Source organism: Spermophilus citellus, assembly GCF_964194105.1.
Source record: "Spermophilus citellus genome assembly, chromosome: 2".
Taxonomy (NCBI): Eukaryota; Metazoa; Chordata; class Mammalia; order Rodentia; family Sciuridae; genus Spermophilus; species Spermophilus citellus.
In genome coordinates this window covers 7,945,148-7,966,136 of record NC_138183.1, presented here as the reverse complement: position 1 = coordinate 7,966,136, position 20,989 = coordinate 7,945,148, and the positions used below count along the sequence as shown (strand labels likewise).

The window sequence follows — 20,989 nt, the reverse complement described above, 5'->3', positions numbered from 1 at the left end:
ACTCGCGGAGCACTGGCGGAGGGATCCAGGGCGGATACCCCAGCCCAGGGCTCATACCCCAGCCCAGGGCTCTCTCACCTCTCGTGGGATGCGGCCATGGTACCAGGCGTGGCTTCGGAGGTCTGTACTGCTGAGTTTGAGTTCTTCCTCCAACTCCTTGTGCAGTTTCTCTGGGGAGGAGTCCAGGATGTACTTTTCCTTGGAGAACTAGATGGAAGACGGCAGTAGTTGGCATCCAATTCAAAGCCCCCTCTTCCCTTCCTCCCAACCACACCCTGCCCAGGGGAACTTCTTCTATCCAGGAATGCTGGGAACAATAAGGCCTAGGTGTGAAAAGGGCCCTTACACATGGGTCCCTATCCCAGCTCGAGTAAAGAAATCCCAACTAATTCCTCTAAGCCATGCCCACAACATTCCAGGCCCTGTGCCATGTGCCAGGGGTGGGGATAAAAAAATCCAAGCCCTGTCCTCAAGAAGCCCCTCGGCTTGTCAGGCATGGTGGTGCACGCCTGTAATCTCAGCAGCTCAGGAGGCGGAAGCAGGAGGATCGCAAGTTTGAGGCCAGCCTCAACAACTTAGCAAGGCGCTAAGCAACTTAGTGAGACCCTGTCTCAAAAAAATAGAAATGTCTGCATATGTGCTCAGTGGTTAAGCACCCCTGGGTTCAATCCCCAATTAAAAAAAAAAAAACAGGTGGGGAGGAAGGAAGAAAGAAAGAAAAAAAAAAAGAAAAAAGAAACTCCTAGGCCAAGAGGCAAGAGGCAAAAGCAGCCTTGGAGCGGGCGCAGTCAGCACCACAGTGCTGGACAGCGGCAAAGGGCCGGGCTTTTCTAAGGGAGATCCCACACGGCGAGGTGCCCAGGAGGCGCCTGCCTGGGCCGCCTTCCTGGGGGAGAGGGCAACCAGGAAGGCTCCTCGTGCGCCAGGAGCACCACACACTTCCCGAGGTAAGGGGAAGGAAGGGAGGGAAGGTTCCTACAGGTGGATCTGGAAGGTCAGGCCGTAGGTCTCCCAGGCAAAGGCATGGGGACAAAAGCAGAGCTTGGGGACAGATCCATTCTGGGATGGAGAACCATACAGCACAGAAGGCGGGGAAGGCAGCCACAAACAGGGGCAGAGGACCCCACAACAGGCTTTGCATTCCCTGAGGCCCATCCCCCTTGTAATCTCAACCAGCCCTTGCCCGGGAGGAAACTGCAGGCCAACAGGGACGCCCAAGGCCGCCTACTGGAGCCAGTGCCCAGGCCCTGCCCTCACACCTGCCCTAGTGGGAGATTCCTGGTTTCCCGGTTGCTGTGACCCGAGGTTAGGTATTACCCAATCCCAGGAGCCCTAAAGCCCAGGGGAAGGGAGCCCTGCCACCAGGTGCACCCACCACAGAGCCCAGCCCAACCCTGGCTGTGCCATGGAGGTACCTGGGCCTCAACTTTTTCTTCAGTAAAATGGGTACAATGACAGAACCTGCTTCACCCCATGGCCAGGATAAACGGAGACACACCACAGAGCACTGTGGCTAGCACAAAGGCGTCCCAGTCACTGGGAGGACCTGAGACATCCCTCCTCTCCCCTCCCTCAGCCCCAGGCCCCAAAGAAGGCTGCTCCAGCACAGACAGATCCCAGAGCTGGCCAGCAGGGGACAGGTAAGACAGGGCAGCAAAGGTGAGTGTCTCCCCAGGACACCCTGCTCTCCAGAGTCCTGCAGTCCACCTCTGGCCTCCTCAGCCCCTCAATAGATCTCAGATTCTCATGCGGCAGCACCATATCTACCCCTCAGCTCCCACACTGGCTGGCTTTCCCTGACCCACGCTGCTCCCTGGACGGCATGATCCCAGCTCCAGAGTTATCTAGAACCTCCCACCCCACGAATTCAACAGTGACTCATCCTGCACTCTGGTCCTGAGCCGGGCTAAGGCCCCAAGAGGACCAGGATGGCCCTCTGCCCTGGGGGAGCCCATGCAGATCAATCCCAGGTTCTCTGAATGTTTGGAGATGCCCAAAAGTTGGGGGCAGAATCAGGGATCCCTTCCCTGACAAGATGAGGGGCCTGAAGAGGCCGGAGGGGCAGAGTAAAGAGGGGGGAGGGAGGGGGCAGACAGGAGCTGTGGGAGGGGGCGGCCAGGCAGCGCCTGCAGGCAGAGCCAGGAGCTGAAGGTGGGCATGAGAGGAAGAGAAGCTTCCATGGGCTGCGAGTGGCAGGGCGGTCGTGGAGGGCAGCGAGGCTGACCTGGGGAGCTGGGGCTATGCACAGACCACAGCAGAGCCCCAGAAGGAAGGGCTGGGGCAGGGCCAGTCTGCTCCTGGGGCTCAGCCTATGCAGTGGCATAGGGCAGGGTGTGTGGTGGGGAGAGGGCAGTGGATGGGGCGTGGGAAAGAGGCTGGGGTGGGAACAAACTCCAGGTGGAGATCCTGGGAGGATGATGGGACACTTTGAGGTGGGCAGGGCCAAGGTAGGAGTAGTTTGGCAGTGGGCCCATGAGAAATTGAGCTTCGAGAAGCTGCAGGGCTCCGGGGACAGAGGTGGGAACGAGTGGTTTGTACAGGTGCAAGGGGCAGGTGGGGCCTAAGGATGGAAGGTCAGCACATGCTCTGTCCATAGTGGAAACCCGTACCCCACAATGGCAGGGAGGCCCAAGGCTGAGGTGAGATTGGGCCTTCTCATCTACCCCACACTTCCTCAAGGGTCCTGGGTTCCTAGGGGTCCCCCGTGTCTTTCCTCACACCATACTAGACCCTGGGAGGGAAAGGGGGGGATGCAGAGCAGAAGGGAACCATTCCCCGGCCTTCTGAGGGTCTTTCCCCTTGACAGAGTGTGCACTTGGTACTCCCCCCAGTTCCTTGGCTGGAGCTAGAGAGGCATGGGGTGAAGAGGGGGAGGCAGCTATGTGCTAAAGACCTGGCCCCAAGACTCTGCCACTGTGTGACCTTGAGCCAGTCACTTCCCCTCTCTGTGCTTGCATAGCCTCTGTCTGGTCTGTAAAAGGGCTCTGGGAGACTTCCAGCCCTAATCAATGGCTAGAGAGAATTTGGGAGGGAATCAACTTGGTCCTCCTACACTCCTGAGAGTGGGAAGCTTAGGGTCCCTGTATTCTTCTCACCCTCAACCTGGGGGTCCCCAGCTCCCAAGAGTTGAGGGGGGGTTGGGGTGCGAATGCAGCATCCCTGAGCTCGGTGCACTGCTATTGGCCAGAGATGATCTCACCGCCTCCCGGCCTGCGCGCACCTGATTGGCCAGTGCCTGGATGCTGCGCTCCTGCCGGCGGGGCCGTCATTCAGGCGGGCTCCGAGCGTGTGTGAGCCTGGGGGAGCGCAGGGGTGACGCGCCCGGCTGCTCCCAGGGGGCCCGAGAGGCAGGAGCGCGGAGACCCCCAGTCAGGGTCTTAACCCCTTCCCACCAGCCCGGGCCCACCAACCCCGCTCTAGCTCTCTTAGGTGTCCCAACCTCAGGCAAAGCCATCCCCAGATGATGCTCCGCAGAGAGGCGGGGTCCGGGTCCTCCCCTCCACCCCCTTCCGTTTAACCCTCTCTCCGCCACTGCGCGTCCTGCGCTGCCCGGCCAGCTGGGCTGGGAGACCCGCATCCCGAGCACGCCCGAACCCACCTCAAGGCAGGAAGGTGGCGGCTGCTCTGGCCACAGCCGTGGCACCCGCAGAATCCCCCAGCATCCTGCCCCTCAGCAGCCTTCAGACCCCAGCCCGGAGCCCCCGGTACAATAGGAAGCCAGGTTGCCCGGGTCACCCGCAGGGGGACCGGCAGGGCTGGAGGACCCGTAGGGCGCCGGGGACCCCACCTCCCGGAGCCGGTGCCCCAGCTCCACGCTACTGCTCCTGCGGGGGAGGCAGGACCGGACGCGCACCCCGCAGCCCCGAGTCTCCGAGCGGTCGCTGGACCCTCGCCCCGTGGAGCGTCTGGGTGCCGGGAGGTGAGGCTGGGCGACCCGCCCCCTCCCTCTGCCCACCGCCCCCTCGGCTGCGACTTGCCCGGCTGCGGCTCTGGGCTCCCGGTCGGGCCGAGCAGCCGGGGGTCCCAGCCCCGGAGCTGGCAGGGGCCGAGCAGCCCCCTCACCTGCACCTGCACGAAGGAGCCGCGGTAGAAGCAGCAGGCGGCGGCGGACAGGGCGCTCCACAGGCTGCACCGCTCGGTCATGGTGCGGCCGGGCGCCGGGGCCGCGGACCGTGCAGGGGGCGGCGGCCGGCGGGGCAGGGGCGCAAGAACCGACCGGGCTGGGCACCGGCTGCGCGTGCCTCTCGGCGGCGCGATTACCTCATCGCCTAGTCGGGGGAGGAGCGGGGAGGCGGGGCGGGGAGACCCCACCCTCCCGCCGGCCCGGAGGGGAGGGGGCCATTGTTCCTCCCTCCGCCCGCCCCCCGCGCCCAGCCCCTCGCCCCCCGCGCTCCAGTCCCGCGTGCCCCAGCCGCTCCCAGCCCGAAGAGCCGCGCCAGCACCTGCCAAGGGGGACTTCACGGCGGGCAGCGAGATGGAGTGGGGACTCCTGGGCCGGCGATCGGGGGTTCCTTCCTACCCATCTCGCTGCACCTCTCCGTGACCAGGAGCGACCGGGAGCGGGCAGGGACTTTGAATGAAATCATATCGAGAGCTGGAAAAATCCCTGCATGTGTTTGACCAAATCCTTTGTGGCCTCGGAAGTCTCGAGAGCAGGGTTTCTCAGCTCTGATTTGGAATCGCAGGAGGCTAGACCGACTCTGGAGGTGCACAGAGCTAGGAAAGCTCAGGAGTTAGAGGGTCACTCTGGGTTCAACTCGCTTCTCCTCTAACTCTCGGGCCGCCACCCTCCAGTCTCTTCTCTGGGAGCCCCAATCTGCTCCTGCGGAGAATGCCTCTGGCGAACAGCTGATACCCGTGCGCCTGTTCCGACTTCACAGAACTTTTTAAGTGATGGCTGAGCCGATGCATGGTGAATTGTCAGGCACACAGTAAGTGCTCAGTTAGTGCACGCTATTTTTTCAAGCTTAAGTGCCCCAAAATCTAGACTTTTTGTCCTTGGATCATGGTCTCTCTAATGAAAAGAGAGCCCTTGGTGATGCATCAGTCAGGCCTGGTGTCCAAATCTTTTGGACAGGCTGTGTGACCTCAGGCAAGTGAGTTCACCTCTCAGGATCCTGGTAGTTTATTTTCTGAAAATACACCTGAAACTCTGAGCATGGAGCACAGAACTTTACAGCCTTGAAATTTTTGAATAATCACTTTAGAATCAAAGGATTCATGTCAAGGTTTGGGAACTTTGGTGAAATTTCTGAAAGCTGATGCACCCAAGATGAGGCCCTTGGGCAAGGAATAGAGTTGGGAGACTATTGCTCCCAACCTCAAAGGAGGCTTGGAAAATAAAACCAACCTCCCTTTGACTTTAGCTCCTGGGGGATTGTTCAACCAATTCCATGAACAGGTGTCATTTCATTTATGATGTTTTTTAAAAATCTACATTTTAAACTCCCCAAACTTAAGGAAAAATATAGAGCCAACATGCTCACAGGGATCTCACTGCCTTGCCAGGCAGCTGGAACTTGTGGGTGCTGAACATGTCCCCTGTGTGTCCCACCTGTGGGCTTTGGTCCTCCCATGGCCCCTCCCCTGTGGTATAAGCAACTGGAAGAGGAGGCGGGCGGGCGGGCATCCTGGCTCACCCCACTGGCCTCGACCTGGCCTGCCTGGGCCACCGCCAGCCCTTCTCCACCCATCTCTCTCTCTCACCTTCCATTCAGGCCCCTGTGCAGCTGCAGGGGCCTGGCCTCATGCTCCTCCCCCAGAAAGTCTTCCTGCCCCCCAGCTCCCCCGCGGTGGAAAGTCATCCCTCCCTTGGAGCAGACTCCTTGCTTCCTGCGGGAGCTGCAGGTGGTGGAGGCACAGCCGAGTCCTTCCTCCTCCACTCAGCATCTGCTCAGGGCGATGCGTGGCCTGCCCTGGGCTCAGGTCCCCACTGGTGGGCATGGGCTCACTGGGCCCACACCAACACCAGGTTGGAGACACCACTGTTACCCCATTTCACATGAGCCAACACTGAGGCTCAGACGGTGACGTGCACAGCCAACGTGGCAGATCTGGGATGAAAACTTGGATCTGGTGGATTGCAAAGCACAAGCCCAAACCACTGTCCTTCTGTCCTGTCAGCACCTGGACGGGGAGCCTGTGAAGGCAGGGCCTGGAGCTCCTCCTCGCCCTGGCAGGATGCTCAGGACTCAGCCTGGGGCCTGTCTGGGGTGGGTGCTGTGTAGCGGAGGGTTGTGTTGTCTACGCATCAAGTCGGGTGCAATCCCACCTCCATCCTGTACCAACTGTGTGACTGTGGGCAAGTCACAGTACTACTCTGTTTCCCAGCTGCACAGGGTGCATGAAGGCCTTCCCTGCCCTCTGAGGAGGGGAGACCTCAAGGACTTCGACCAGGAAAGAACGCCTCTCCCCTGGTGCCCAGAGCAGCACAGGGCCTGCACACAGTAGGCCCTCAAATGTTATTTTGGTACCCAGGGATTTAACCCAGGGGTGCTTTACCACTAAACCACATCCCCAGTCCTTTTCACTTTTTTATTTTGAGACAGGGTCTCGCTAAATTGCTGAGGCTGTCCTCAAACTTGTGATCCTCCTGCCTTAGCCTCCCAAGTCCTGGGATTACAGGTGTGTGCCACCAAGCCCGGCTCAAATGCTGTTTAGCATCACTATTGCTATCATTATTTCAAAACAGCATTTTCAACATTCCCGAGTGCCCAGGATAAGCGAAGCTCTTGATGGATGTGCGCAGTGCCCACTGTCTGTGATGAAGGTCCCGGTTGTCCCTCCCGCTGCCCCTCCCAGAACGGGCACACAGCAGATGCTCAAAGACTGGGTGCCTTCAGGGTGCACGAGACACCCGTGGGGCCCTGACCATCTGGCAGGCAGGCTGGGTCTAGTGGTCACAACATCTGGATGCTGTGTCAGGGGCCAGCAAGAGAACCATGGCGACCCAGGAAGAGGCTGCCGAGAGCGGGCCCACACCCAAGCACTGCGTCTCCCTGACGGCTCCTCCTCCTGGGAACAGGCCGGGAGGTCTGGCTCCTCGCAGGGCCACCCTGGTGGAACCAGCTCTGAGCCCTCCAGGGTCCCCTGACCACCCCGCTCAGGTCCTCCTACCTTCACGTAGTCCCCACCAGTCTCCAGCTCTGCAGCGGCCCTGGAAAGAGAGAAGAGCGGTGAGTGCCCCCAGCCCAGCTTGGCCCCCAGTCACCAGCCTCTGCCCACCTGCCCGGGCCAGCACATGGTCCTCAGGGGCCCAGGGGTGCATCCTGAAGGCAGCAGGCCCTGCAGCTGATGGCACTTGATGAAACCCAAGTCCCTGGCTGCTCCTCCACCCTCCCGCTGTGAAGCCCAGAATAACACCCTCAGCCTCTCTGAGCCTGGTTTCCAATCCATAAATCAGTAGTAATGACAGCCCTCACCTAATGAGGGACTTGGGGAATAATGCCTGCCACCTTCTTAGCAGAGTTTGGGTGACTTCCTGAGTCGCTGTCCTCACCTGGCTCTGGACACCTCACTGTCCTGGTTTTCTTCCCGCTCCCTGCCTCCTCCTGACACCCCACTGCCACCCAGTACCCCTGACTCTGCACACTGGAGGGCCCCAGTGCACAACGACCCAAGTGGTGGTCTGGCACAATGCAGAGCCACTGCTGGGGATGACGGCAGGTGCAGGGAGTCCCTCCACCTTCAGAGGGCACCGCGGGCCTGGAGGAGCTGCAGGGCTGATTCCAGATGTCCCTCCTGTGAGGACAGCCCTGGTCCTGGCCTTGACCATGCCCCGGGCACCGGGGCTGCCCCTTCCACAGCCACAGGCCCTAGTCGTCTCCTGGGCTCCTGCTGCCGTCTGAGGCATCTCCCAGTTTCACCTACAGGCAGCGCTGCTGTCCCTGTGGGTCCTGGGCCTCGGCTGCCACCGGCCGGTCTCGGTGATGTCAGTTAGTCTTTCCGCTGGCCATCTGGGCCTCGCCCGGCCGCGCCCAACCACCAGGCACGCAGCGGCCTCCCTTCCTAATGGATCCCGCCGCTTCTCCCCGCCCCTCTGCTGCCCTGGCCATCCTGGGCTCTCCCTTGGAGCTGTGGGCGGCCCTCCTGCTGGCCCCCTGTGTCCACTGTCATAGTCCCAGTCAGCTTCTGATCCATGGCCAGTAGGCACCAAAGCAGGCCTGGGTCTCACCCTTGGGGGCTCCCAGCTCGCTCTCTCTCTCTTTCTCTCTCTCTCTCTCTCTCTCTCTCTGTCTCTCCAAGTTGGGGTCACTGCCAAGGTGGCCTTCAACTCCAGGGCTCCAGCCATCCTCCTGCCTTGGCCCCTCCTCACAGGTGCGAGGAGGCGTGCCCAGCTAAACTTCCTTGAATTCACTTATTTAGTGGTGCTGGGGATGGAACCCAGGGCTTCCTGCGTCCTGGGCAAGTGCTCTGCCACTAAGCCACACCCAGCCCTCGCTCTTGAAGAACAAAATTGACCCTCCCTTCCCTGAACACATAATTCGTTATTCAGATTGGAACTTCTCTCTCCCTGGGACAGGAGGGGGCTACCTTTATTATAGGTAAATAGGCATAAACTGGGTCAGCTGTTGCCACTCTACAAGGCCATGTGGGGTCTGGTGGTACCCGACTGCCTCTCTTGCCAACCCTCCAACATGTCTCCCTCCATCATTCTGTCCCTCGGTCTGCCTCTCATTCTGCCCCAGCTGCATTGATCTCCTTGGTAACTCATTCCTGCCACAGGGCCTTTGCACCTGCTCAAATGCTCTACTTAGAGTGCTCTTCCTCCAGATCTTCATGTGGCTCCCACTGCCCCCACTTTACTCAGGGTTTCACTTAAAGTCACCTTCTCAGAGTACCCGTCCCCAACCATCCCCCCTGGAAGAGCCCCTCGCCCTTCACTCAGCCTCTACCCTGCTTTACCTTCCTTAATTTTTTCAACTCCTTCCTGAAATGACCACTCTGCATTTATTTGTTGATGGAAATTATGGGTTGTGTTGATTTTGTCCCATTTGCCGTTGAGCCCGAGTCCCCAACATGATGCCTGGCATACAGTAGGAGATGAGAAGGTGTTGCTTAAATTAATGCAGGAGCAGCAGACAGCCCCTGCCCGCCAGGACGGTCAGTCTTCCCATCAGGCTGGGCCCTGCTTCTCTGGCCAGGAAGGGTCTCCTCCACCATCTGCATGGTGTGGAGGGAGGGTGGGACCGTGGGAATGTCTGATGTTCCAGACAAGAGAGAGCTGAGCTAAGAAAATCCCAGGGTCCCTCCAGCTCTGCGACTAGGGCTTCCCTTTGAGCCCCTATTCCCTGTCTTGGCATTCTGGGCTTCCTTATTACTAACTTTCCCTCCTCGAAAGTCCTTCCTGACAGATAACCATTGTCCTTCAAGCTGTAGGCTTCTGTCTGTCCAGCTGCAGTGGGAGTGAGGTGAAGCAGGGACCTCCCACACCCTCCACCCACTCTTCCCGGGTGAGGTGTCCCATCCCGACGCTTCCGGCCATTCAGGCCCGGAAATCCTCCCACTGCGGGGAACAAATTGGCCAGGACACTGGGATCAACCCAGCGCTTCCTCCGGCTTCCTGTCCACTTCCCCTCGAGCTCTGGAGCTGAAGCAGGCCTTGGGGATGGGTGCCCCAGGGGTCGGCCTGGGTGGAGCCCATGAGGGGGGCCAAGGAAAAGTCCCAGGGTGGGAGACGGAGTTCTGAGGTCCCACTGAAGCCTGCTCACCTCACCCTGCCACTCGGCCACACTCCAGGATCCCCAGGACACGGCGTGACCATGTCCACTGACCATCTGCCACCATCCCTGGCCTGCACCAGCACCACTGATCTCCCGCCTCCCTCTGGGGCCCTATGACTGTCCCACCACAGCGTCCTGTTAAAATGCGATCCTATAATCCCAGCAACTTGGGAGGCTAAGACAGGAGGATGAAAATTCCAAGGCCAGCCTGGGCGATTTAGCAAGAGCCTGATCCAAAATAAAAAATGGCTGGGATGCGGCTCAGTGGTACCCCTGGGCTCAACCCCCAGGACTAGGGGGTGGTGTCAGCTCACACTTGCCGCTGCCCCTCCCCCAAGCCCAAGTTCAAGCCCAGCTTCTCGCTGAGCTCCGCCCCCACCATCGCCCACCCCTCAGAGGCTTTGCACTTTCTGTTCCCTCTGCTAGAACACTTTTCCTTACAGACCCTCCCAGCCTTCCACCCACCTTCAGGTCTTCTTTTTAGGGTCTTGCTAAAAAGTCCCCTCCTCGGTGACGCCTTCCTGCCTGGCCATGTCACCAGAAAATAGGACCCTCCTAAAGTCCAGCCTGCACCCCTGCTTAATTCTGCCATTTCCTTGGCCTTCACCGGCTCCTGTGCATTTCAGCTCCCCTATCGACTGTTCCACCATGGCCACACCCACTCCACTAGGCACTAGGCAGGGGTCGGCTTCTCTCCTAGAAGAGTGGGGGAACCCCACTTTTTTAGCAGACATCAAATTTTTTCTTTCCTTTTTTTTTTTTTTTTGGTGCTGGGGATGGCACCCAGGCCAGTGCTGTACCACGGAGCCACACGATACTTTCCTAAGTGAATGAATGTCACAGCAGCCCTCTGCATCTCTAGTCCTCCTGGCTTGGCCTCTGTAGGTATCCCTCCTCTCTGCCCTTATCCTTCCTTGTATTCTGGGCTCCTCAAACTTCTCCAACGAGTTCCACCCGCTGCAGCCTCAGGGCCTTTGCACATGATTGCCTCTGCCTGGGCCATCTTCTGTTCCTTATGACCACGGTGATTCCTACTTAGCCTTCAGACCTCAGTTTGCTTGGGGATATCTAGAATCCTGTCCTTCTCACCACAGTGACAAAATCCAGATATCAAAACATCCATTTGTAAAAACTCTACTCCAATAATTAACTAATTAATTTCTTATTATATGACTTAAAAGATGCTTCCCTCTGATCTTAGTGGTGAAATCAATTAAATAATAGTGACAACTGAGCTGAAACTGGCCCATTAATCGGCGGCATTAATTATTTAATAACCAGCCCCTTTAGCTGCCTGTATTAACGGATTGTTCTGATAACTGATACCACTTGTTGCATACATTAGCTTAATTAATTGCATTAATGAGCAGTAATTGGAGCCCATTATCCTTTAGTTCCCAGTGCATGCGTAAATCTGAACTTCACCCTCAGGACCTCCATTCCGGGAGGGGCGGGAGACACTGGCCTCCAGCTCCACCCTGGCCCTCCAAGCGGTGGCCTCATCCCGGCATCCCTGGGACCTCAGGGCCTGGCCACACCCCACGGTGGAGTCTTCCCCCTTCTGCCCACCCCTTGTCCCTGTCTCCCTGTAGCTGGAGCCCAACGCCCTCATCTGTGGAGTGGGCACACAGTAACCATCTCCCTCGGGCTCACAGGAGATGGAAGGCGCAGGCCTCCCTGGTCCACCTGGGGCCCTCCTGTGCCAGTCCTGGGGGACTGCAGCGTCCTTCCCTCTGGCCCTCACTCATGGTGGCAGACAAGCAACAGCACCTTGGTGCTGAGGGGCCAAGGACAAAGAGAGCAGGTGGAAAGCCCCATTGCTGTGGGACACCGGCCACAGGGCCTTGCGCCCTGCTGGAAGGACCTGTTAGCCCAGCCCTGCGCACCGGGCAGGGAGCTAGCCGGGCAGGGAACTAGCCGGGCAGGGTGGGCCGTTCTCCTAGAGCTTTGATTCCCTGGTGGCACTGCGCCCTGAGCTGCGAGACTCAGAGGGACTGCCCACCGTGATGAGCGCCAGCTGAACTCCGTGCTCTCAAGCCCCACCTTCCAACAGAGAAAGAACACTGAAGCCGGAGGGTGGCCCCGGGGACATGGCTGGTCAGACTAGCACCTGCCGGCCCCAGGCTGGGGCTCCGTGCTGCGCCCTAGCAGGGGGGCTCCCCGAGAAACTAGGAGCTGCCCCGGGTGGAAACGGGGAGAAGCAGAGAGGAGGGGGCAAAGAAACAGAGTATTTCAGACCCACTGGAGCCCAGAACCCATGTCAGGAAGAGGGGATGGGGGGAGTGGGCGGGAGGCCCCCTGGGGCTCTAGAGAAGGCCTTCAGCTGGGGGTGGTACTGTGACCCCAGCAAGTCCCCTCCCTGGCCTCAGTTTCCCCTTCTATAGCAGCAGATCCCATTGGCACTCTCCCTGCCATTACAGGCCTCAATCCTGAGGAGCAGGTGCTGCTCTTGGGCCCAGTCTACAGACGGGGAAGCTGAGGCTCAGAGAGGAAAGGGATTTGCTCGGTCGGATACAGACAGCCCCTTGGTGTCTGAGCTGCCGAGATTCTGACCCCGTCCTCCCCAGTCACCCCACACAGGCCCAGCAGCCTGTGAACACGGTCCCCTGAGGTTTGGGATGTGGCTGCAGCTGGGGGTGGTGGAGCTGTGGGGGGAACAGCCCATCCTTCCGAGCAGGCCCAGTTCCCACAGACCAAGGCGTCCGGGGGTCTCGGGGACTGTGAGAAAGTTCCACAGGAAATGAGAGCCAGGAGCAGCTGGGGCCCTTCAGAAGACAAGGACCAGCCGCCTGGAGCCCAAGGAGGCTGCACAGGCTGGGCCAGCAGGACCCCTCCCCCGGTGGGTAATCGCTACCAGATGCCCGGCAGCTGACGTCACTCTGCAAGGCTGAGAGGGTCGCGGGACTCTGGGGAGAGTTGGGAATTCTTGGACCAGGATCAACATTCCGAAAGGAAATGGGGAGGGGCGGGTCCCAGCCCGTTCTTCGTGCCTGGCACCAGAGGGGGGCAAGGGGCAATGCGAGGTGCCCCACTCTCCTTCAGGGTGCCACCTTGTCCCAGTCTCAATTTCTTTCCAAACAGCCCCCTTGAGAGTGGAGGTTGGGGACCTGGGTCTTGGGGGTGGGAATCAAAGGACATTTGAGTGAAGCACAAGACAGGCAGGACTGCAATCAGATCCCTGTGGGGAGAGAGAGGTCCTCTTCAAACAGGAGCCAGGGGCTGGGGGTGTGGCTCAGTGGTAGAGCACTTGCCTAGCAACACACACACACCCACCCACAACAACAACAATAAACAAACACACTAAACACAAGGGGGCCCTCCCCTGATCAAGGCCAGACAGCGTCCATCTTGCTGAGGCAAAGCCAGGTCCTTGCTGGGGCCTCCCGGGCCCTATATTATTTAAACCCATTTTCTCTGATCTCTCTTCCCACCTCCCCATCTGTCCCATCCTGCTCTGCTCCAGCCATTCTGGTCTCTGCTGTTCCTCAAGTAGGCTTCCACCTCAGGACTTTTGCACATGCTGGTCCCTCATCTCCTTTGTTCAAGCATCACTTTCTCACTGAGACTTTTTTTTCCTGACTAACCTTCCTGTATAGCCACCACCAGTTACTTCCCCCAAGACTAATTTCTTTACCTGATTTTAAATTTTCCTGATAGCTCTTTTCTCCTCTAGTTGCCCTTATACCTCATCCGTCTCCCCACCCTGGAATGAGGACCCAATGAGGGTGGATTCTGTCTGCTGTGCTCACTGCTGTCTCTCCAGAGCTAGGACAAGTCTGGGGCATAGTAAATACTAAAATGTATGCAGTAAATATTAAGACGAACGAAATGCCAACTCCGCTGAGGGAATGATCTCCAGCATTTATTAACCTCTTTGGTGTCATCATTTGTAAGGTGACTCTGGGTGCCTTTCCAGGGCATTGTGGAAAGTCATTTGAAATAATGGTAGAAGAAGCTTGGAGAGGACTGGGCTGGAGCTCAGCGGTAGAGCACTCACCTAGCACAGTTGACGCACTAGGTTCCATCCTCAGCGCCACATAAAAATAAATAAATAAAGTATAAATAAATAAATAAAATAAAGTAAAGGTATCTACAACTAAAAATATTAAAAAAAAAAAAAAAGAAAAAGAAAAGGCTCTGAGAGTTTTACTTGCAGGAGTGAAAATGTGGCTGAGCCAATAAGCTTGTGGGCTTAGCAGGGGGTCAGGCCTGGGAGCAAATCCAGGCTCCTGTGTTCAAGCAGAATCCCTTCTGCTCTCTAGCCTCAATCTCCCCACCCGCAAGATGGAGCAATAGAAGTATCCACTTTCAGGGACCCCTTGGGTGCTTGCCTCCTGTAAGCAGGATGGTGATCAACTCTGGTAGGACCCTGGCCTGACAATTCCTTGCATTGCCCCTTGCCCCCCTCTGGTAGAGGCAATTGAGGACCCCTTCCCCTCTCCAGGCCTCGCTTCCTCTGCTGTAGCATGGGCTGAAGGAGGGTGCCAGGCTCTCCTGGGCTGTTCGGGGAGCGGAGGGCCCCTCCTCCCCTCTTCCTCCACATCCCTCATGATCTCAGCAGGGAACAGGGCACCAGGAAACTCCTGCTGCCTCACCTCTTCCCCTTCCTTCCTCCAGCCCCAGGTGCACCCTGTCTCCCAGGGGGTGGGGGAGGGATAGTCTCCCCAACTCAAGGAGCAGCCATTGGAATGACTCCCTGGGAGGTCCAGGAAGGGGCACCCCATCTTGCTCACTGCCAATTCTCAAATGCCCTCCTCCTCACGCTGTGTGGACCCTCAGAGACCATCTCAGGCCCATGTGGGCTACTGGGCAGCGGGAGGCCTAGGGCAGGGCAATCCAAGGACCCACAGGGAAGGCTGCTCTCCCGACTCCCTGGCACAGGGCTAAGGTTTGGGGACTCTTAGAGAAATGCTCCAACCATCCCTGGTGGGCAGGTGGGACACTAAGTCCCAGAGCACCAGGAAGGAGCTCAATCTGGCCTGCCAACCCCTACCCCAGGACACTTTGGGAGATGGGGGACAAAGTCTCTCCACTTCTTTGGTCAACTCCAGGCCTGATGCCAGAGGCACCTCCAGGATCAGCCGGCCTCTGCCCACAGGGGAGAGAGGTGTGGGCTGGCCTGGGACTTGGCGCTCTCCGTTTCTCCAGACCCTTGTCAGAGCTCTGGCTGGGCCAGGGGAACGTTCCCAGTAGTTAGGGGCACGCGCCCAGAGGTGTGGTCAAACCTGGTGCTGAATCCCACCAGCTGAGAAGCTGACAAGCAAAGCTTTCTGTCCTCATCTACTAAGTGGGGATGACAAGAGTCTCTCTCTCTCTGCTGGGACTGTCGTGGGGACAAGACGGGTGGATGCTCGGCCGGCGAGGAGGCAGGGCAGGGGACAGAGTCACACCCAAAGGAAGCTGGCTTAGAAAAGTTCTAGATGTAAACCCACAGCCGGTTTGTCTGCCGCCTCCGGAACGCAGATCTCCCCCTCAGACCACTCCGGTCCCGCGCTGGTCCTCCCCGAACCCAGCTCGGTCACTCACCTTCGGGGCCCCAGCGCGGGGCACCTTCTGCCCACTGCGGTCATGTTTGCCCACGGTGGCAGCCTAGAGCCCGGGCACGCCCTCAGTCCGGGGGCTCCCTCCTTTCACTGGCCGCGGAACTGAGGAGCCGAACGCGGGACTTTGGGGGCGGGGCCTGACCTACAGATCCCGCCCCCGTCACGCCCCTCCTCTGCTCTTTCCCACTCCAGGGATAACGCCTCCCCATTGGTCCCGCCCCTCTGCTCCCTTGCTCCTCCCCGTGCCCGTCCGTCAAGGTCCAGGGCCGGGAAGGCCACGCCTCCCGGAGCCCGCCCGCTCCAAGGCCCGCCTCCCCCGCTGATCGCCTCGCAGTCTGGAAAAGCCACGCCCATGGACACGCCCTCCGCCCCGCCTCGCCCCGCCCCACCCCGCTCCCGCGAACCAGTCAGCGTCCCGGGTGCGAGGGGCGAGGCTCCCGGCGGAGTCTCAGACTGGGGGGTGCCGGAGAACGCCCCGGGACCTATCCATTCTCTTCCACCCCTGAATGGAGCCGAGTTTAGGAGGCAGCCAGGGTTAGTGGAAAGGCATTAGTTTTATTAATTGTAAATAGCATTCCCACTTAGGGAGTGTTTGCAGTGAGCCAGGAACTGTGTTAAGATTTTTCAGGTGTTAGTTTTGAGTCCTCACCACAACCCTACAAGGTGGGTGCTATTGTTGTGCCATGGATCAGATGATAAAACGAGGCTCAGGGGAACAGACTTTCCAAAGTCAGGCAGCCTAACAGGCAGACATGGATTCACTCTGCAGTTTTACAAGGTCCTGCTCCTACTGAATGGGGGTCTGGACTCAATGACAGCTCAGCACACAAAGACTGCGCTTAGTGTCCCTGGGAAAAGCCATCAAAAAAAAAAAAAAAAAAAGGTCCCAGGGGAAATAAAAAAAAAAAAAAAGGTCCTGGACCCAGCCCTGGAGTTGGCCAGCTGGCTTTTTTTCTCTTTATTTCCAAAAGCACAGCTCACTGGTGTGACTTGGGAAAAGACTGAAAAGCTAGCGACTCCTTTGGCTGGAGTCAGGGATCTCCGGGGTCTGAAGCGCATGGTGTTTTGAAGGTGCTGGGTACAATGAGGTGGAGGAGCATGCAGCCCCTGGAGGCAGGCAAATCCCAGCTCCACAGACCTTGGCTGAGTCTCACTTTCCCAATCTGTACATGGGGCTAATAATAGAATACAGAGTTTTCAGTGTGATAAATGCTTATGAAATAGGAGCTATTATCATATTATTGCTATTTCCGTTTTTGCATGAACTCAGCTTCCCTATAACCAAGTTAAGTTGACAAATGGTTTTCTAGACCCAGTGGAGAAATGTCATCATCTAGCAGATCTGAGTGATTCATGCGAGGGGTCCAGGGCAAGGATCCAGGATCTTGTGCCCTCCCTGCTGGAGGCTATCAAGGGCTTTGGAGTCAAGTTCACATCCTAGTTTTGCAACTTGAGAGATGCCTGACCACAGCATATGACTTCTGCTTCCTGAATCTCAGTTTCCTCATCTGTCATGTGTAAACAGTATCTCCTGGTGAGTTTTCTTTTGAGAATCACAGGTGAAGGGTTCAGCACAGTGCTGGGTCTATACTAAGCACTTGGTTAATGTGCAGTTTTTCTTTTTAGCACAGATGTTTGTGCAGGGAGGCATATCGGTAGGAAGCTGGAGACACCATCCCTGCAAGTCCACCCTCCCCTGCCCTGGTGGGTACCTACCCTTCTGGGTGCACATCCCTGGGAGCTCTCTCCTCTTCTATGTCTGCTATCGGGTCCTCAGGCTTTCTTGTAGGGTCTTCCTCCACTGCTGAAAGGTCGGGTCCCACTGTCGAGGTGCCCTCCAGGGGGGCATCAGCACCCCCTATCACCTCCTTGGGTGCTTCCAAGCCTGGCAGGTCAGGCAGACCTCGAGGTACCAGGTGGGACTGAGGACCCACCTCCTGGGCCTTCTGCACAATCTTTTGGTTCCGAGTCCTCTTGATGCCAGGACGAGGCATGGTGCCCATGTGGCTATACATGTCACTGGAGCGGGCATAAGCTGGAGGGCTCTTGGGAACTGTCACCATGTCATCCTGGGTGGCTTCAAAGGTGTCAGACTCCAAGTGGGACTGGGCACTGATGGGGGTTGAAGACCGTCTCAAAGTGAAGGACCGAGGGAGGTTGGAGAGACTCCCAAAGCCCTTGAACTTGAAGAACTCTGGCAAGGAAGAAGGGGAGGAAAGGGAATTAATGGCAATGCCAACGGGAACATCATAACAATAAAAGTACCCAGCGAGGGTCCCAGAGAGTTGGGGGCTTCATTGACACCCCCTCTCATCATTCTTACACTCCCAGAAGTGGGAGACCACGGCAGCTTGGAGTCAGAGCCCTGGACTTGAATCTCTGTCGTTTTGTATTCTGGCTGTGTGACCTTAGGCAATCACTTGTTCTCTCTGATCCCCTTCCTTCACATCAAAAATAGGAATTATAGTATCTACCTTCTATGGTGACACAATGACAGTGAATTCTGTATTTGTGTGTGTGATTGTGTGATTGTGTGTGTGTGTGTGTGTGTGTGTGTGTGTGTTAGATCAGGGAAGGGAGTGTCCAAGCCAGTCTGTGCTCATGAGGTGAGGGTGAAGGGAAGAGGGGGCGGTCACGAGCGTGAGGGTCCCCTTGTCTGTGGTTTTCTCCTTCCTGTCGGCTGAGCCCATGTTCCTGACTCCGGCGACAGTGCTCGGGTGATACCATCTCCCCATTTCCGCAGGGGTACACAAGCATGTGAGGCCGCTCTTTCCTCCCTGGGCTGTGGGACTGTCCCTCCTCACAGCCACCACTTGACTTCCTTAAGGCCTCAGATGAGCAAAAAGGAAAAGCGCTGGCATTTTCCACTTTCTAGGCATCCTCCACGCCTCAGATCCTCACACCCGCACTGGAAAATAGGTAGGATGCCCCCATTTGACAATGATGGAAACTGAGGCCCAGAGAGGGGAACGGACTTGCCCACAGTCACACAGCAAGGCCCAAGGCTCTGCACTTTGGGCGTGAAAGCTCCGGGGCTTTCTTTCCAGCCTTGCCCACCCCACCTGGTCTCAGCCCACCAGACAGCTCTGCCGTGCCACTGAGGCTGCGCCACTGGCTTTGCCACTGGGCACTAGGGATCTGGAGGGATGGTAGTGGGGGCAGGGAGGAAAACTGAGGCCTGAGTCCAGGACTGGGCTGAGCCTTGCTGGATAGCCAGTGAGGTCCCAGTCAGTCTCTGGCCTCAGTGTTTCCATCTGTGGAATGCAGCCACACCGTCCCTCCCCTCCCCTGCTGCTGTCAGGTCAAAGGAGACAGGGGACAGGAGAGGTCTGCTGGACCTGAAGGCCATCCACCTAGGGAAAGAGACAGAGCAATGGTGGGTGTACCCCTCCCAGCCTGGTTCTAGTAGCTTCCAGCCTCCTGGCTGGTGGGACCTGGGACAGTGCCCCATGGCACCCCCACCTGCCCCTCCAAGCCCAGTAACTCCCAAGAGATCTTCCTGAGAGCCAGTGAGAAGCCCGGGGTCGGGGATGGGTGTGTGAAGGTCCCGGCCAGGCAGGGAGGTCAGAGAGCCCCGGAGATGAGCAGAGCAGGGACTGGGAGTCGGGGTAGGGGACACAAAGACCGAGAGAAAGAAGGGAGCAGAGATGGGCACCAAACCAGCTAGAGAGAGCCTGCACCGGAGCTGGCGGGAGCGGCGGGGATCCCTCTGGAGGCAGACAGATGGACACAGAGGAAACCGAAGGAGGCCGTGCTGCGGGGCAGATGTGAGGGAGGCCGGGGCGGAGGGAGGCCGGGGCGGACGGTCAGAGGACCGAGGACAGCGCACTCACTGAACTTCTTGCTGGTCTTCTTGGGTCCCTCCGTCATCTTGGCGAGCTGCGAGGAGCCAGGGCAGCCGGGGTGCCTCCCCCACCACCCCTTCCCCTTTCTCTGGCCCTCTGGCTGCTTCCTCTGTGTATTTTTAAACCACTGAAACTCCCACAGCCCCACCCTCCCACCCTCTCCGCAGGGGGCGGGGGCTGGGGCCTCCCCGGTCAGATCCCAGCCCCTGAGGGCCGCCTCCTCGCCTCCTTGCTCCGCTCCGCAGCAGGGCAGGGGCAGCTGCAAGCCCAAGGGGCCTGGAAGGTCTGGGGAACAAGCCACAGGCTCTGGGAATGTAGCCCACTGGGCTGAGGGCCACTGGGGACCTGGCATCCACTGTCAGGGGGTCTGGCCCACAGGCGGGATGGCAAGGGGACAGGGCTATGCAGGATATTCTAAACCCCGGTGCCGGGGAGACAGCCTGGCAGCGACAGACAGGAGACTGCTGTAGCCTGGGTAGTGCCCTGGGCCACCAGGTCCCAGTTCAAGTCTTGGCTGGCCACTCTGTCACCATGTGATCTTCGGCTCACCTCCCTGAGTCGGTTTCCCCTTTGTGAGCAGGGAGGGCCTGCAGTGCCCACTACATAGGGTGCCCTGTGGTAAGCAGAGTCTGGCATAGGATCAGCTCCTGCCATGGTCACTTATTTCCAGTCTAGTACACACGGTGACTTGGTGTACCATACCCATTGGACAAAGATGGAGAAACTGAGGCACAGAGAGGGAGAGGGATTTCCCTAGGACACACAGCAGGTTGGTGGCACAGGCTGAGTTATGCTTTGCCCTTCAGATTCCTTAACCATGGGATGGTAATTTTTTACTCTACAAACTTCCTCTGTGTGTGTGTGTGCAGAACAGAGATGAGGAAATGCAATCTCCCTCATACAGGGTGTCCAGACACCTGTAGAGGCTGTGAGCAGATGCTGGGGTTGGGGTGCTACAAAATCAGCAGCTGCAAACTCAGCTCCGTGTGCTAAGTCAGTTCCACCTCTGAAGCCTCAGTCACCAAATCTCTAGAATGGGGACAGTGCAAGGTATGCAGTCAGCCTGCAGAGGCTTGAAATTCTTTTTTATTTTTCCTTTTAATGCTGGGAATGGAACCCAGGGCCCCAAGCATGCCAGGCAAACGCTCTACCACTGAGCGACAACCCTGCCCAGGTTCAGTATTTTTATCCTAGCCCCCAAGCTGGCCACTGCAGTTGTGAGAGGGAACTAAGGTCACTTGGGGCTCCTCCTACGTCCTCCATAAAAATCATGCCCCGCCCCCAAATCAAGTCACCTGGAATTGGAAGCTGCTCATCATCCAGCTGTAGAGTCTGAGGTGCCAAGTTCCGTGCCTGCGGGGGCTCCCCAACCCCCTGGTAGCTGGAAAAAAGTCCTTGGTGGGGGAAGGGTCTAGGGACTTCTCATGCGGTGAAGAGGACCCCAAGGACCTGAGAAGAAAAGGGACACAGCCCTTGAGACCATAGCAGCAAGGTCCTGCTCACAGATAGGCCTGGACAGACCAGTGATCAAAAGTTCAAGTGAGCTGGGCACAGTGGGGCCTGCCTGTAATCCCAGCGGCTCAGGAGGCTGAGGCAGGAGGATCGCGAGTTCAAAGCCAGCCTCAGCAAAAGTGAGGTGCTAAGCAACTCAGTGAGAGCCTGTCTCTAAATAAAATACAAAATAGGGCTGGGGATGTGGCTCAGTGGTTGAGCGCCCCTGGGTTCAATCCCCAGTAGCAAAAAGAAAAAAAAAAGTTCAGGTGAAAGAATGAGGTTTTTGAGCCAAGGACTTGGGGGAGAAGGGGCAACAACTCCAACCCTTGCTTCTGAGCACTGAGAACTCTCCAGACATGGAGCTGGAACCTCCACACCATCCACA

General features: G+C 57.9%; 1 protein-coding gene across 3 annotated transcripts in view; it reads right to left on the bottom strand.

Annotated features, from left to right (window-relative positions):
• Positions 1 to 19,203, bottom strand: part of SH2D3C (SH2 domain containing 3C) — a 29,104-nt gene extending 9,901 nt beyond the window's left edge. The window contains exons 1-4 of one of the 3 annotated variants that reach the window (XM_081280070.1): positions 19,099 to 19,203; positions 16,982 to 17,459; positions 7,117 to 7,156; positions 79 to 207 (exon numbers count right to left, since the gene is read on the bottom strand). In XM_081280070.1, coding sequence (XP_081136196.1) covers positions 79 to 207; positions 7,117 to 7,156; positions 16,982 to 17,459; positions 19,099 to 19,135 — 684 coding nt within the window. In that variant the 5' untranslated portion in view covers positions 19,136 to 19,203. Of the gene's footprint in view, positions 1 to 78; positions 208 to 4,062; positions 4,869 to 7,116; positions 7,157 to 15,248; positions 15,374 to 16,981; positions 17,460 to 19,098 lie in introns of those variants that run through there. The other 2 variants (XM_081280071.1, XM_081280072.1) reach the window with 2 other exon arrangements.
• Positions 19,204 to 20,989: the final 1,786 nt, after the last annotated feature.